Here is an 18,787-nt window from a genome sequence, read left to right as displayed (position 1 = left end):
AGTTTTATTTATTATTGTTGTTTGTTTCTTTATTTTATTACATAGATGTATATAAGATTTTTAAAATTATAATTGATGGGTAAGTTGTTTAAGTTCTGGTTATCTTCGCTGCAATCAATATTGAGTCAACTGATGAACGACTGGATTGTTATTTTTTAATTTATTATTATTGTTATATTTGTTTACTTTTATTTGATTTAAAATGAGTTTTTTTTTGTTTCTTTTAATAATTATAGGTATGGTTATCTGAAAATACTCTGGAGCAAATGCCGGTGAGTAATATTTAAGCAAACAAAAAAATAAATTAATTAAAGGCATTCTCAGACAATTCCCCCTACTTTTTAAAAATATTTAATGATTCAATTTTAAAAAATTACTTAACGTTGTCATCAATCAGGAGTTGAACGAAATTTGTTAAACAAATTTCAGTAAAATTGTCATTTGAATGTTATATTTACTAAATTTCGTTTGACTCCTAATTGGTAATAACTAAGTAATTTTTCAAAAATCGATATCTCTGCGACAATTGCAACTTTGTTGTCTTTTATTCAATTAATGCTCCAATTTTTTTTTTTAATTTTAATACCGCTTTGACAGTTGAAAGTCATTGAATATTTGTAAAAAGTTCGGGAGGAAATCACTCTCTGAGATTACGCTTAATTACAAACATAAATAATTTTAATATAAATTTAAAAATTAATTGAATAGATGTGGTGTCCACCAACGCCTCCAACTTCTGACAATGATGTGTACGTCGACTACTCTCTAGGTTTTCTTTATGAAAATTCACCAATGACTGAAGCGCAATTGCCACCTGTTTATGTCAAGAAAGAATTGAAGCGCAGTCGGACTGAAACAACGTCGAATGAACGAGACGGTCGACGGCCGGCTAAAATTCGTCATAAAGATGAATCTGTATTTGCTCCACGTTCACTGTTTGATCGTCCGACTCCAGCGTTACTTAAGGCACGACGTGATATGAAGTTACACAAACATCGTGGAATACGTCCACCTATAACAATAACTGGAGTTAAACCGACGGTATTAAAATCAATTGAGCCGGAACCGATGCTAGACTGGCTAGTGCACGAAGACTGGGCATTGTTGCAAGCTCTTCAAGTGTATCAAGGCTTGGCATTGAATTTAATGATCATATCACCTGCACATACTCCTAACTGGGATCTTGTTGCGGATATTGTTAATAATACTTCACGTATATACCGATCACCTAAACAGTGTCGGTATCGATATGAATCGGTCATTGTTCCACGTGAAGAAGGAAAAATAATGTATGATACAACTTCTAAGAAACAAAAGAAACAAAAAGGTCTTATGAAGTTACCGCACGTGGTTGAGGTAATTTAAAAATTTTTTTGAATGAAAATTAGTATTAAAATAAGAGACCTAATACTTGATTACAACACTGATAATTTTATGGTAATAATTACTATGGGGAATTTTGTATGGTTAGTAATTTTTAAATTCTGAATAATAATTATTTTCATCAATAAATAAAACTTATCACTCAGATAATGAATAGTAATAATTATAACGTAAGTTGTTGATATTTATTGTATTAAGGGGGAATGCAGTAGACTCGATTTTCTTCCAGTAATCGCGGATATTTGGAAGACAATCGAGAAAAGTTTAAAAAGCGTAGTGATTGGCGGTGGGGATACGTCTGTGTGAATGTTACGCTTATTTGTACAAGAATAAAGTCTTCACAAACCGGGAATATCGGGAATTATTAGGGAATTTAATGCAATCGGGAAATATCATAGAAATGTCAGGGAATTTCGAAAAGTATGCGAAAATTTAATTGCGATAATTAATAGTTTAAAAATTTTTTAATAATGCACTAGTCACAAAAATTAAAGGATACTAAAAACATTGCAAATTTTTAAGTGATTTTCAACAGACTATAACTCGGAGGAAAATGGCCGTAAAATTGTAGCTTTAAAGTGTTTAGTTTTCTGATCTGGTCTTGAAATTTTTTTACCATCTACGGTTCTGGATTAATCCTAAGAAAACCATAAAAAAAAAAAATTTCCAAATTTTTGCTCGTCTTAAAAACGGTCTCCGAGCTTCAATAAATTTTTTTTCGATAACTATGGTTGACTTTTCATTGCTCCGGAATCGTGCATACTAAAAAAATTTCAAGATCAAATCAGAAAACTAGACATTTCAAGCTACAATTTCTCTTTTTTCTTGTTGCACACCATTTTTCTCCGAGTTACAATCTGTTGAAAATCACTTAAAAATTTGAAATTTTTTTAATATCCCTTAATTTTTGTGACTAGTATATTTTGAATTTATTTTAATCATAAAATTTCTTATTAAATATTTTAACTTACATATCTTTAACATCGAATAACTGAAAGCAAGTCATATTAATTTATTTTATTGACTTTTTTTTTATTCTCGCATAATTTAATCACCAGATTTAATTATTGACAATGAAATAATAATAAAAACTTTGAATATTTTAATGATACAAATAAATTTCTGAATCAGGGAAAAATGTGAAAAACTTTATTGGAAAACTGGAAAATAGCAGGAAATTTTGAAATCATTTCTTTGTGGGCACCCTGTATATGAAATATAGCTATAACTATTTAATTTCATTATAAACAAGTAAACTATCTGTCCGTTATAAAATTATTAACATTAGTTAAATTTTTGTTACAAACATTAAATGACAAGGTACTTATATTGTTGCTTTCATTCAAAGTACTATCAAAGCTGTTATTCTATTTGTCACGACAAATTTCTGAAAAACTTTCCTTCAAACGTTAGTAGCTTTTTTATTAGATCTTTAGATTTAATAAATAAAGGGGAAAAAGTAAGAGCACAAAGGATAAAAATTGCCGCTGAATCGATAGTGCGATGCTCGATTCGTTCTCGCTACTCTTTAATTTATTTCTTTTAATGTGTATATAAATTAGTAGAATGCAGAAACATCAAAAATAAGAAAACTGTACGTTGTAAAATAATTAACATTTTAAATTACAAAGATTAGTCTGCTAAGATCATAGTTTCTCAATTATTAATATTTTTATGAAAATTAAGTTTTGAGTACATAGCTTACTATACCGCTTACACTAACGTACTGTCGGGTAAACCAGTATGGAAAGTGTTCTGCAGGCAGAGGTATAAGCCAGTCAAAGTTAGAAATGCCATGAACAAAGGGTCAAACAGAAAAAAATCGAGAGTCTACTGTAGATACCTTCGTGTATTATTAAAATTCATTCACCAACTTCATCAGATGTCGACGTTTTGAGGTCCTAGGAAGCTATTCTGACTATTTTCAGAATGATGGCCGAGTGTGTGTGTGTGTATGTAAACTCTTTGTAACTTTTAAACTAATGAATCGATTTGGATGGTTGAGGTAGCAATCGAAAGAGCTTGTTGGCCATCAACTTTCCTGAGAATTTCAGATTATTTGATCGAATATACTCGAAAATATTTGCGAATTACGAAAAAACAAAAAAAATTAGTTTTTTAGTTTTTTATTGATTTCTGAAAAACGACTTATACGATCGACTTCAAAATCTAATCAGCTCTAGTATTCAATAAAACACGTCGATTCCCACCTCAAACATCAAAATCGGATAATTCGTTCGAGAGTTATCGCGGGAGAAAGAAATGGTGAAAAACGGTTTTTTCTAAATATTTTCGAAACGACTGACGCGATCGATTTCAAATTTTAATCAGCTCCAGAATTCAATAAAACGCGCCGACAACTATCAAAATCGATTGATTAGTTCAAAAGATATCGGCGTTGAAAAGTTAAAAAAATAACATTTTATGTTATTTTTTCCGGATAAATCATAATATAACGTAACAAAATGTGCCTGATATCATACCAACTCATCTTTTTTATGGTTTCTTTTGATCATATAATGTCATCGAACTTGGTTTTTAGTTTAAATCATATTATCAACAAAAAAATCGATAAAACGTAGTTTTTAATATTTTTATCGGATATTTCATATTTTATTGTTTCTTACATGAGTCAAAATTTATTTAAATCGTGATTTTGATCCCCGACATTGATTTCTGCCTCAATACACTTATTTTACTGAACATAATCAGGAACTAAATTTTAAAAACCGCTTCATTGATGATTTTCGATTCTTAAATTTTCAAACTTCAGCATAACAGGTAACTTGTTAGAGCTTGAAAAGATCATAAAAAAACGATTGCATGTGATAGCATTTTCGAGCTCGAAGAGCTCGAAAATATATCCACACTAATGTTTTCGAGCTCTTTGAGGTCGAAAACAGCGAGAAGTTTTGGGGCTGGCCCGCAGGGTCAACCGACGCCCAGATTTTTTTTCATGTGATATAATAACAGCTAATAGTTTTGTAGTAATGATTACTCAATTGATTTACTATACAGAACGATAACTAGTACCATTAAATTTTTAGTGTCTATTTATTGGCGTAAATTTAAAGTTCAAAAGTATTTTAAAAAAATAAATAGAATTTATAATTCGCTGCCGACAACCTGCTTGATTTACTTATATCTTGATTGGTCTTTATTTATAAATCAGCGAAATATTAATTTAATCTCCATTAAAACTCGTGTAACGGATAAGTGGAATTTTTTACGTTATGCGAATCCTGTCTGGAGTTACAATTTAATATAAATATTCAAAATTTATTCTAACGAGTATATTTTGTTTAAGTGTCAGGTCTCTTGTAATTTATAATAAATAATACATTGCATTTAACTAACTAATTAATTTATTTATTTATAAATAGCAACACAACAAATCAAATCGTCCAATGCGTACGAGTCAGCTTTACGATCACGATAAAAACAATTCATTTACACTGATGTGTATTCAACGTATTGATACAGTTAAAATGGTATCAAGTAAACGTCCAGAACCAACAAAACCTCTTCTGGTAAATCCATCGTTGAAAAATCCTAAACACGCGGTCGTATTGGCTGATCATGGTATTCAATATGACAGTCCTCTGTCACCAATTGAAGTTGCTACTCGTCGAGCTGAAAGGATCGCCAAAGAAAAACATAAAAATGTTAATGTAAGTTTTATTATAATTGTTATTAAATTTATTTGAATTATTTAATAAATAATTTATTTTAATATTCAGATATTGACACCCGAACAACAGGCGGTAGCAACAGCAGCACGATTAGCTCAACAGCAACAAGCTCAACAACAAGTTCAAGCTCAATTACAACAAGTTCAACTTCAACAACAAGTTCAACAGTCTCAAGCACAGCCACAAGTTCAGTCTCAACAGATTCATATTAATTCGCAACAGCAACAAATTGTACAGCAAGTAGCCGCTATAAATACAACAACTTCACAATTACAATCTCAAATAGTATCAGTAACTGCAGCTGGACCAACAATTAAAACAACCAGCGCGACAAGTGCAGTAACAACCGGTACTTCAGTCGTTACAGCTTTAAAAGTTCGTCAAAGCGCTTTGCCTATACAAGACGTACGGCCTAATACTGCTGTCGTGAGTGTGGCAAGTCTTCAACCTGGTCAACGTATTCCCACTGGTAGTTTAGTGTCTGTAGCACAATCAGGAGCTCAGAAGGGTATTGTAAGTGTGACAATGGCCGCGCCACCAGGTGCCAAGTCGTTGACACCCAGTCAGTTGCAGTATTACGCGCGACAGCAACAACTTTTAGTACGTCAGCCTTACAATGCTGCTAATCAGCAGCAACTAAAAGCACTTCAGGCAGCAGCCAGTGGACAGAAAGTTTCAGTTGCTGTTACGGGAACTCCACAGCAACGAGCAACTTTAATGAAACAAGGTGTTGTCGCGGGTACTGTAGCTCAGGTAGCTGTTGGTAAATCTATATCACGTGTTGTACCAGAAGCTGACATGGCGGCTATGATTAAAAGACAAGTTGCACTTCAGCAGGGTAAAGCTGTCGTGCAAATGTCGTCACCCTCGGGATTAACACCACATCAGATTCTTACACAAGCTGGCCTTCATGCGCAACAATCTGGTAGCTCGACGAGTGGCGCTGCTGGTGCGACTGGTGTTGCTGGTGGAACACCAGTTACGGCGGCACTTGTCAAAGCCAGTATGGTTCGTGGTGCAGCAACGTCTCAACATCTGCGTCAACTTGGTATGCACCCTATGATCAATTCCAAGAGATTGACTGGACAAAAAGTAACTCAGCTTGCTCAAATGGCGGGTAAAGTTGGTGTACAAGCCCAATTTATTGTTCAGCCTAAATGTAATACTGTCACGGTACAGCAAGTTTTTAAAAATGTACAACCGTCTACTATGCAACAATTTGCTCAGGTAAAATATGAATTTATATTTGTTTATTATTATGTAGATATTTATGCACAAGGACTCCACGTATTTTTAATAACTAATTATTTAGCATTGTATATATCGCTGTTGGATAAATTTCATCAGAAAGTATCTAACGGCGGATTGATAATACTTTTTGCATTATTAGACAACAAACTGCCAACATGTACATTGTGAGATAGAACGTTAATTCAGGATAAGTTGATTCCTAAGTCAACTGTCAAGACTTAAATCATGTGTAAAAAGTGACATAAATGTCATCAAAGACGAAAGTTTCGTCTTCAGTACATCAACAGACTCATCAGTCCGTCCGGTGCCAAAACACTGGAGCGAACTTCAATTCGTTAGCCCAATAATAACCCAGTCCTATGCATCTGTTTAGATGTTTCAGTTATATATTATTTTATAGTAATCGAGTAACTGAAGTATGTAAATTTAAACTGTTCACAGTCTAAAATTTATTTTGCAAACTAAAGAGATTTTTCATTTATTACCGTCCATCTTACGGCAATAAATAATTTTATTATTTTTAATTTAAAATGATTTATTATGTGAAATTAATGACTACACTGTAAAAAATAACCGGGGTAAGTCTAAGCGGTGTAGGTGTTAAAATTTGCGGTGTTAGATTTCAACACTGAAAGCTGTGGGAAAAAACGCCGCTGCCAGTGTAAATATTCTTTACCGGTGTTAAAATATTTTACTTAGCTTTTAAAAGTTAATACTCCAAGCGGACGCAATTTACCCCACTTTTACACCAGTTATTCCGTATTTACATCGGTATTTTAACACCGCCGAATTACGCCTCCTAGGCCGGTGTAATTTCATTTTAACACCGCGCGAAGTTTAAATGAGTCCATTTTTAACACCGCTCTTTTTACAGTGAACGACAATTTTTCAATACTATTTTTAAACCAGTTAAAATAAAAATTTTAAGCCCCTAGATGATGTTCTACAAATTAATTTTGAATTTATAAATATTATGGTCATTGAAATTTTTTAAAATATGTGGAGCCTTTACTACATAAATTACCAATTATCAAAAGTCAATTTATAATTAATAATTAATTTTTTTATTTTTGTATTTAGGTATCAGCTGGAACTGGTGTGACTCCTTCCGGACAAGTCGTACTAACAAAGCCGCCTTTACAAACACGAGTAATTCCAGTATCTGTTTCATCATCAAACGCATTAAAACAAACAATTCAAGTTGTTACTGCAAGCAGCGCCCAATTAAGGCAGGCATTACCGCAACAAGCTAAGCCTATTGTTACTACTGCGAGAGGTAGTCCTGGTCCAAGTCAAGTTAGACTACAGAATGTCGCACACTCAATGCTTCAACAACAAGCTATTCAACAGCAGCAGCAGCAACAGCAAGCTATTCAACAACAACAACAGCAACAACAACAACAACAACAACAACAACAACAACAACAACAACAACAACAACAACAACAACAACAACAACAACAACAACAACAACAACAACAACAACAACAACAACAACAACAACAACAACAACAACAGCAGCAGCAGCAGCAACCACAACAACCACAACCTCAGGCGTCTAATAGTCAACAAGATCCGTTAGCTAAATAAATTATATATATATATATATATATATATATATATATATATATATATATATATATATATATATATATATATATATAAATGTTTTTTTTTTTTTTTTTTTTTTTTAATATTAATTGACTTCAGATTTATTTTGTCATGTTATTTACATCAACATTCCAGTCACGGTCATTATTATAATTATTGTTTATATTAAATTGCAATATTGTTTACAATAAGAGTTAAATGAGATGTTATTTTTTAGATTTTAAAATAGATTTAATTTTAGTTAAGTGTAATTAAGATAAATTTTTTTTTGTAACTAACTAATGATTTGGATTAGAGCCAACGGATTTTAAAAAAAATTCATTTTATGTTTAGTTTGTATTTTTTTTTTTACTTCTTTTTTTTTTTTATCGAAACGCTTATTAGTATAATTTAATAATAAATTTAATTATAAGTTGTAATTTAATTATTATAACAAAGGAATGATTGTAATTTTTGATGAGAGGCTAAAATTTACTAGCTTTATATTTGAAAAAATAAATCAAGGATATAAACAATAAATATTTTGGCTGTTTTGTTTGAATGGAGTAGTAAAATTAATATAGTGAGACATATGTGTTGTGTTGGTTGTGTAGATTTTAATTTATAAACTGGAGAGTAAACTCGTATGAATAGTATCTGGGATTAAGTTGATCTCGGTTTGATTTAATATTTAATAGGAACATAAATAAAAAAAAGTAAGATATAAAAGTGATTGATTGGTGAGTGAATTAAATTAGTTAATTTAATGTTCTGTACATCTTTAAGATATAAATATATATTAAAATGAATAATAAATAATAAATATCGTAGACTGAACAATTTGATTGTCGTAATTGCGTTAATGTCATCATGTTTGATATTGAAAACGATATCTATGTATGTACTATATATATATATGTATAATAGATATTAAACAAAATAAATAAAAAATCTCAATTGAAATTAATTTATTTGTTAATAGTTTTCATGGAAATCTAACTATTGCATTCATCTTCATGACGGAATTTCCGAAAAATATTTCCACCTCCGGATTTAGCTCGACGAATCTTTTACTATCTTCAGGAGAGATAGAGACTATTTATCTTGCGGGGTTGAACGAGGTGGCGGCGTCTTTATTGCTATCAAGAGATCAATTATGGTTGAATGTATACCGATTCTGGATAATAGCATAGAACAAATCTAAAGTATCTAAACCACTTAATTGGAGTACTTCTTTAATCCATCTACTCAGTGATTGTTCAGAAACTGCTTTATGAGGTTTTTTCCAAGAAATAAATAATGTTGTTTCATTTTCTCTGATAACTTCAGTGCAATTGACATACTCTAAAAGTGCTGAAGCTACGCAGATGGAAGTATCTTCATTGAAGAAAGGAAGGACTAAATTGGGTTGAACCTTATTGAGTCCTGAAGTTTTCAACGTTTTAGGAATTTTTATATCAATACGATCATTCAAATTTTCAATATTAGACATATTAATTGCAGACAAAGTTTGCATTCTTTGACCAGTTGTGAGTGCCATCAGTGTCGCAACTTTGGGTTAAATTTTTTAGAGAAATTTCTTTATTTGGGATCCATTTTGAAATAAAATCCAGGACGAGTTTTGGGTCTTAAGTATAATCATATTTAGGACGAGGTGGTCGAATTTTAGCAACACCTTTGCAAAACCGTTTAACATCCGAATTTTCACCCAACTCTTAAACCCAAATTAAGGCAATAGCTGATGTGAGTGAATTTGTACAACCGTAAGATACACCTTTATCAACTTCACTTGTCAGAAACCTTAAAATATCTGGAATTTTAGCGGTGAAAATTGGTGTTTCTGTAAGATGACAAAAATTACACCCTTTTTTGAGAGCTGTGTTGAATTGCCATAAACTTGAATCAGATAAAGAAGCTAAACTTATATCATTAGTATTAGAAGAAAGTCTTCTTGAAGCTAATGCTTGAGCTGAAGCTTGTTTTGTAAGAGCCCTCCCACCAGGGGAAGTTGGCGGTGAAGGGTGTGAAGCTGCCTATCAGAAGAAGAAAGAAGATTTAAGTTTGGCTTGCAAATTATTGGTGATATTTCAAACAATAACATACATCAAAGAAACCATGGTTGTGATGGCCAATGTGGAACTATTTATAAACCTCTTGCGTTATCATTTTCAATTTTCTTTAGTACTTTTGGGATTCATGAAAAAGTAGGAAAAGCATAAAAAAAAATGTGCTCCAGTCTAAGGTAAAAGCATCAACTGCAAAAGAACCTGGATCTTTTTTCCACGAAACATAATTATCACATTTAGTACTAATCCCAGGTAGGAATCGCCAAGGATGACTATAGGCCGAGCCTTGGCCCTGTTGTCACTTTCTAAGCTTCGGCAGCTGACCATTGGCCTAAGCCTCGGCCAGGGCTTAGTCCGATAGTTTGATTACGTTTAGCCAAGCCTTGGCAGCTAACCATTGGTCCAAGTCTAGGCCGAGGCTTGGTCCATTGGTTTCATTAAATTAAGCCGAGCCTTGGGTAGTGATCATTGGCCCGAACCTCGGCCAGGGCCAGGCCCGATAGTTTAATTTTTGTTAAATCGAGCCTTGACCGTTGACCATTGGCCAATGCCTCAGCCTGGATTAAATTTTTATTTAATATTCAAATTATCAACTTTACATGTATATATATATATATATATATATATATATATATATATATATATATATATATATATATATATATATATATATATAGAAGACCAGGGCATAACGGTCTACCGAGTATACGATTAATATCAATAATTTCCATTTGATTAGTTACTGCTATGTACAAAACTTTAGTAAACAAGCAATTTTTATTTTTGGCGGGCAAAATGGGGTACTCTTTAAAAAAGTTGAAAAAAAAAATTTGTACATGAAGAAAAATAACATTTCACATCATTGGCTTAATAAATCGTTTCCCTTCGATTAGCTTAATTACCAATTGTTATTCAATAAAAAAATTAACAATTCTATATTTTTTATTTGCTATTATTTCGAACCCAAAAAACGTATTTTTTTATTTTTTAGATTACAGATTATTTAGCATTATTTCAAAAATTTTATCGATTAATAAATAAAATATTATTCTCGAATATTTTTAGTGGCTGAATTTGCCCCAGGTATAGAGAATCAGCCGAAAAGTGGATTAATATATTAAATTTTTTTAGATTTGATGATAAAAATATGAATCATTTTTTCAGAATTTTCGGATGGTCCATTTTGCCCCAGGTGTTATGTGTAGGGTTAAAAATGCGCAAATATATCGGATTTATAGCAATTAGATGAAAAAAAAAAATTTTTTTTTTTTTTAAATATTTTGGGAGTACTCCGATTTGCCTACTCTACCCCCTTTTACCCCCCCCCCTTTCCTAATAATGCTACTTGATCTTACTCTTAATTTATTCATTTATATCAAATCATGAAATTGCAAATTAATAAATATATTTCATTACTCAACAGACAATTTTAAGTTCATTAAAGAAAACTACATGTCACCTCATCTTTACGATCTAATATTTTTGAATTAAATTGTATTTAAATAATTCAACAAGCAAAAAAATCATGATTATCTGGACATCAGATTTAGCACAGTGAATACCGTCCCGGCCTAGTAAACAGAAGGATCTCAGTTTGAACCCCGGTAGCGTCCAAATAATTTTATTCGTTATTTCCCATTAATTCAGAAATTAGTTAATTACACTCCGATGTAATGCCGATAAAAATGTGATCAAACTTTTTTTTAATTATATTTATTAATTTAAACAATAATATTTTAGATCGAGCATTGGGCGAGCTTCAGATTTTTTGCTTCCCGAGGTTTGGCCAAGGCTCGATTTTTCGTTTCCCAAGGCTTGGCCCAAGCCTGTTTTTTTTGTTTGCCAAGGCTTGGCGACATAGTTATCATCCTAGGCCTGGGCCAATCCTTGGCCCGATGTTTAGCCAAGGCTCGCGCCAAGGCTCGAAACTCTGGCATGACGACTGGCCAATGCCTGGTCCGAGCCTTATCCAGTGGTCCCTCCCTACCAGGGATGCGACTAGTAAACAAATCAACTTCCGGGTAACCAAATTTATTACATAACCGATTAAAAGCAGAATAAGATAAACTGTACTTGATTTCTGGTTCTAACCGACGCGATTCATAATCGGCGATCTCATTTTCTTTTGAACTGATATAAGAAGCATGAATGAAAACGTTTCTTTTCTCACACCACTGCCAAATCAATTTTGGAACATAGCTAAGATTTTTGAATTGAATTCCACCCATCCGATTGATATAAGCTATAGTTGTATTATCAATACGCAAAAGTATATATATCAGAATTGTTTAAATTACTGGCAAAACATTTTAAACTAAAAAATGCAGCCTGTAATTCCAATAGGTTGATGGGATTATGACATCCATTTTTATCCCAAAAACCATGAGCTCCATTCGTATCACAGCATGTGTCCCAACCGGTCATTGATGCGTCTGAAAAAATCTCTAATACAAATCTGAGATTTTTAGTCGGCATAAAAATCTTGTTAATATTTTGCTTCCACCAATCAAGATCATCACTTATTAAAGAAGATAATACGATTGATACGGAGAAAATTCAGTTTTGGACTAACATGATTCCTTTGGTATTGATGATTATTTGGGTGTCTAACTTAACGAGATTTCATAACCACTTATCCAGGTTAAAATGCTGTTGTCTAGAAATAATTTTTTCCAAATAGGTAAAAAATATTTTAATCTTCCTGCGACCACATTTACCGATTCGACTATCGGCGCTAATTTTGCTTGTATGTGTAGTATACATCTTTGTTGGTAATTTCATTATATTTTATTCTTTTTATAATCATTTTATTTTATTACGGCAATAAATTTACCGCATTAATTTAATTTCACAAATTTATAGAAAAAGCGCTAAAAAACATAAACTCAAGTAATTTTATAGTAATATTAACTGTTTTTTTCATTTCGTTTTACTATGTATCATAATTATAATAATTATTATAAAATGTTGGAAAATCCAACCGTGCACAACTCATTTGCTCGTTCAATAGTAAAAAATATTTTTTTAATCAAAAACGACTAAAAATGAATAAGTAACATAGAGAGCCTGACAATACTCGCAATATAGTTTAGGATTGACTGTAATAATAAAAAAAAATAATTAATAAAATATAAAGAAGAAACAATGAGTTGTGCACAAAAAAACAATGGCAGCTAAATGTTTTATGTCAGTTTTCAGTTCTTATTTTTTTTCGGTCATTAAAATTATACAATATAAAAAAAATTTTTTTTTTTTATTTTTATTATAGATAAAGAGAATTTGTTCTGAATGTCGATTAAACAAAAAAAAAAAAAAAAAACAATCAAATCAAATAAAAAATAAAAAAAAACATAGCCTACATACAAGAAAATATTAAAAAAAAAAAGTAAAGTGAAATAAAATCTTATTGATAAAAAAATATGACAGCTGTATTATTTTCATAAATTGTTTTTGATTTATTTGAATTATAATTAAAACGAAGGGTTTTGAATTGTGATTTTCATAAGGGTTCTTCAATTTAAGAATTCAAGTGTAATAAAAAAAAAGTATGTTAATCAGTTGATATTTTTTTTACTGATGTGTTTACCAACATCCGTACATACTGATGGGCATTGCAGGCTTTGTTTATATTTTTGTTTCTTTTCTCAACCATTATTTATAAAAAAAGTGACTTGAAATTGCATTCATAAATAAATAATCTTTTAAATTATACGAATTTTATTGTTGTTAAGTATACTTGAACAAGTGTTAAATGTTTTCTACGTGAGTGAATGAGCTCGGACGGAGTAAGCGTTAGCAGAACACATCTCGTTGCTTCGCAAATGAGTTGTGAAATTTATGGTTACAAAACCACAATAAATTGGATTTTATTGACTTTTTTAAGAATGATTATACTCAAGCAATCTACATCATTATATTACGGAAGCAAACTTATATAAAGAATTCAAAATTATATTCTGATACGAGTATCGTATAATAAATACAATGGAAGTGTTTCGTTACAATTTAAATTTTCACAGTCTTAAATATTTTTCTATATTACCAATAACGTTTTTTATTTTTTATTTATATTGTCACTATAGAATAAATTATTGGAAAAGACGCGGTGTGAAACAATTGCCGAGTACGGATATAATATTTGGTGATTTCAAAAACGGTATTTTGTTTCGTACTGCACCGGGATGGCATTTAGGAGAAATTTATCGCAGTGCACCTCAAGATGCTCCATATGTTGGATTTTATATATTCCATAAGCCGTGTTTTTTGTTACGAGATCCGGAAATTATAAAGCAAATATTGATACGTGATTTTGATAATTTTTCCGATAGACATTTCGCCGGGCCACAGCAAAAAGACAGCATTGGAATGAAAAATTTGTTTGGATTGAAAAATCCCGCGTGGAAATATTTGAGGAGTAAAATAACCCCGACATTGACTCGAGGTAAATTGAAGCTAATGTTTCCATTGATGATAGAAACTGCTCAGCCTATGATGGATTACATTAAAGAAAAAACTTTTAATGATAACGGAGTTAAAGTTATTGATGCTCAGGATATAAATTATAAATATACTGCTGATCTTATTGCTAATGTTGCTCTTGGAACTAAAACGGACTCTTTTAAATATCCCGATTCTGATTTCAATAAATCTCGTAAGTTTTAATTTTTTAAATGATTATAGTTTTTTGCCATACTTGCGCCGAAAGCTCAAATTCCTGCGCTGCTTAGCGGGAAGAAAGTCGTCATTTTTTTTTTTTTTTATGAGAAAACGCATGTTACAAATTAGTGTATGCGCCATTCTTCCCGCAATCAGAGAAAAATATTTTATCAGGTGCAGATCTGGTGAAAAATTGTAAACATACTACAGATAAAGATAGAACGCCTCACCCTGATTAAAAGAAATGATTCGAAACGATTTGCAATGTTAAATGCCCATAAGAAAATCGATTCGAAAGTATTCAAACTCGTTAGTTTCTGCCTGCTAAATTAATTTTTGATTTCATTTTATTCCTCTTAGAGTCGCATGTAATTGTTGTTTAACTCTAAATATTTGTCATTCTAATTACCAACCAAACTAGCAGTTGGTTGAAAAATTATAAAAAATAAAATCGGTCCGAAATTAGCCTATTTCGACTAACTTCTGATATTTACACTTCCAGTAACAATGCGAGTACAGTCGAAGTCCATTTAGTCGGAACTTTTTCTGAATCTCGGAACTTCTACTACGGCCTACGCTAGTCTCCTACACAGTAAAAAAGGATTCGTCAAAATTGTGTGTAAAACGATCGATTGACACTTATTTATATGTTATTTCAACGTACGTCGTTTGTTTTGAAAAAGTTACACTTATGTATGTTAAAAGTAACACGTCATGAGTGTCAAAATTCTCGAAAACGTAACCTTCAGTTTTAACACACTCATATGTTATTTGCAACACTTGAAGAGTGATGAATTTAACATACGCTTTTGTGTTACTTGGACACTTCTCAAAAATACTTTTTACATTAATTAATGTAAACTTAAATTTAATGAAACAACTGTAGATAATTGATTCTTGAGCAGTGAAATATTAAAAATAACGATAAGATTAGTAAAAATAATAGAAAAATAATAATAAAAATAATAATATCATATGTATTGTTATATATATATATATATATATAGGGTGCTCCAAAAACATCGATATTTTGTTTTTCTTTCGGGTGTTGTAAAAAAAGTTTCTATACGTCGAAAAAAAAAATCTTGTCAAAAGGACGATTTTTTATTTCAATTTTAAAAGGTGACGCTCGCTCTTCGAATTTTTAAATATCTGTAACTTTTGAACCGTACGTTTTAGAGCTTATGAGCTCATGTACAATTTTGTAGAGCATAAAATTTCCGATAGAAATATCTATGATGCAAATTTTTGAATAACATTTTTGTGTGTTAAAAAATCAATCGATTGTGACAGTTGAAACAAGATAAATATTGTATGTTAAATTGACACACAAAAGAGTTTAAAATTCAACACTCAGAATTTTAACATGTGCTTTTTTTTACACTTTGACGATTCGTCTTTTACTGTGCACTCAATGCTATACTTGTACAGTACAACCTGGTTCGAAGTTACTGGTAGGGGCTGTAGGAGAAAAATTTCTTGGAAATGGATTTCCCCTACTCTTATCATTTACTTGGCGATCGCTCAGTTTTCTGCATATGTATGCGTCGTTTTCGTGTTTGTGTCCGGAGTCCTTTTATAAGTTAGTTGATGTTTGTCATTTATCTACGCCGTACTTTATTAACTTATAAAAGGACTGCAGAAGCAAACTCTTCACGACAACCGAAAAACTGCGTTAGTGGAACTGGAGTGCGGGTAGTATTTCGAGACGAGCGAAAACGAATAGAGGAGAAGTAACTTATAACCCAGTAACTTATAACGAGGTTGTACTATAGATGCAAGAGTGCATGTGGTGTGGTGTACTATTCAAAGGAGAAGTGGCATTCGATAAGTCGGAATTTCTAGTAAATTTCTGCTCCTCCGTAGAATAACTGTTCGAGGTAATGGAATTTGACTGTAATATGAAAAATATGTGGCGTAACACAGGATAAAACACGATTTCAGACTTTGCCTTGGGCAGTCAACTTTACTCTCGCCTGAAATAGTATACTTTCATCCCTTGTCACACAATATACTATATATTATTTATAAATAAATAAAAATAACAAAATCTATACTTATTTGAATTTAGTTATGGAATTTTTCCATGGATTTAAACGTATGGTAGCATTAGTTACGGTATTTTTTATGCCGGAACTTGTAGAATTGATTGGTTCACCAATATTATTTGACTCAACATTTGTGCGTAAAGTATTTTGGAGTGCTGTAGAGTCACGTGAAAAAAGCGGTAATAAGAGAGGAGACTACATTGATTCACTCATACAATTGAAAAATGGAGAACAAAATAATATTTACAGTAAGTTATTAAAATATTTTTATTTACAAGGTTTAAATGCGATTCTGTAATTAACACAATAAAAAAAAATTAATCTGAACTAGTACTTCTATTTGTAGAGCGCTTAGGAATAAATAAATAAATAACTATATAAATAATTAATTATTTTTTTTTTTAGAATTTGAAGGGGAAAATCTTCTGTATCAATCAGGAACATTTTTTTCTGGATTTGAATCAAGCTCTACTACGTCAGCTTTTACTCTTATGGAGTTGGCGAAGAAAAAAGATTGTCAAGACCGTGCACGAGAAAATATAAAACGTGCTATTGATAAACATGGGTGGACATTTGAAGCTTTTAATGAAATGAAATACCTGGATCAGTGTATTGCTGAGGGCGTCAGATTACATCCGTCTGTTTCTACTATTGATCGATATACTCGTGAAGATTACAAAGTAATTTATTTATTCATTTTTAATTAATTGTTATCGATATAAAAATAATTCGTTCTTAGAAATACTAGATATAGAGTATTTTTATCTAATAATTATAAAAATAATTTTTTTTTTAATGGTAAAAACTGACAACGATAAGTATATTATGTAATTTATATTTAAGATTCCTGAGACAAATATAATTATTGAAAAAGGTACTCCTGTTTATATTTCGTTGTACGGACTACATGGTGATGAAAAATTTTTCGATGAACCTGATGTATTCAATCCCGAAAGATTCAATGATGATAAAAAAATATCTGACGCTTACATTCCATTTGGTGCCGGACCTAGGATGTGTGTTGGTAAATAGAATGACGGAAGTTTAAATTATAAATAAGACTGATATTGGTGTTTTTAAAACATTTCAGGTATGAGAGTTGGACAACTGCATGTAAAAGTTGTACTTTCAATGATTTTATCCGAGTATGAAGTCTTTCAGAAACCGGAAGAAATAAATAAATTGGATTCACGGTCGACGTTCACTGCTGCTGCTAATGGAATAAATATTGAATTCAGAAAATTAGTTCCATAATTATTGTCCTCATAGTTATAAATTATTTTGGTAATGGTCCTTGCCTTGGACTACACCTTATACTTGGTACAAACCAAGCTAAAACTGTTTACTTGTATTTCTGTGTTAGCTGATCTGCTGTGTACCGTAAATGTGATAAAATAACAGAAATATTTCAATTTTCAAAAATTACAAGGGCTTAAAATTATTGGAGCTCCTAGATCAACCTTTATTTCTCCGTTGATTGTACGGTTTTATATAAAAATTGTAATTATACATATTTTAAAATTTATTTTTTGGACAATTTGTGAATACACTGAATACACGGAGAGAAAAAAATGGGAATTTTTCCAATTTTACTTAGGGGAAATTCCTGTGTTAGCGTTGTAAGTTTTATTATGTCAACATATGAATTGTAACTATGTCACATAGAAAATTTTGCTTTATTAAATACGAATTAATTCTAAATCGCAATGTAAATTTTTCTATACCGACATTGGAAATATCACTATATAATATAGTAACATTTCCGATGTTAACATAGGAATTTTTATTATGTTAACGTAGGTAAAATTTCTATGCAGACATTGCGAAAATTCCTGTGTTAAAATTGCTGAAATTTTTTTAATGACGTAGGAAATCCCTCAATGTTAACATGGGAAAATTTTCTATGTTAACATAGAAATTATTCCTATGTTAATAAAGTCCAAATTCTCATGTATGGAAAAATGAAATATTTGTAAACTGACGGTATTTTTACGCAATTTAGTAAGTAAACCAGAATTAATAAATTGAATTGATAATTATATACTGTCGAAAACACGATGTAATTGACTTTTACACACACACTGATAAAAAGAAACCTTTG

At 31.2% G+C, this 18,787-nt stretch overlaps 2 protein-coding genes and 1 non-coding gene across 3 annotated transcripts; all 3 read left to right on the top strand.

Annotated features, from left to right (window-relative positions):
- The first annotated feature begins 266 nt into the window (after positions 1–266).
- Positions 267–7,916, top strand: LOC103568517 (helicase domino). The gene is given in 7 exon segments (XM_053737030.1): positions 267–272; positions 709–1,356; positions 4,767–5,054; positions 5,124–6,302; positions 7,407–7,586; positions 7,628–7,785; positions 7,787–7,916. Coding segments are annotated over 7 exon segments (2,589 nt in total).
- LOC128667392 (small nucleolar RNA SNORA26) lies at positions 4,523–4,643 on the top strand. Its single transcript, XR_008403364.1, has one exon. It is a non-coding gene; the product is annotated as a small nucleolar RNA SNORA26 (small nucleolar RNA).
- A 6,128-nt stretch (positions 7,917–14,044) lies between the features above and the next one.
- Positions 14,045–17,940, top strand: LOC128667360 (cytochrome P450 6k1-like; the record flags this gene model as incomplete). Its single annotated transcript, XM_053737029.1, has 5 exons — positions 14,045–14,633; positions 16,710–16,934; positions 17,092–17,366; positions 17,530–17,710; positions 17,777–17,940. Coding segments are annotated over 5 exons (1,434 nt in total), but the record flags the coding sequence as incomplete, so codon positions are not given.
- Between the last annotated feature and the right edge of the window lie 847 nt (positions 17,941–18,787).

The sequence above is a fragment of the Microplitis demolitor genome, chromosome 2 (assembly GCF_026212275.2).
Source record: "Microplitis demolitor isolate Queensland-Clemson2020A chromosome 2, iyMicDemo2.1a, whole genome shotgun sequence".
Lineage (NCBI taxonomy): Eukaryota > Metazoa > Arthropoda > Insecta > Hymenoptera > Braconidae > Microplitis > Microplitis demolitor.
The sequence above is the reverse complement of the archived record's forward strand: the minus strand, read 5'-3'. Positions and strand labels throughout refer to the sequence as shown.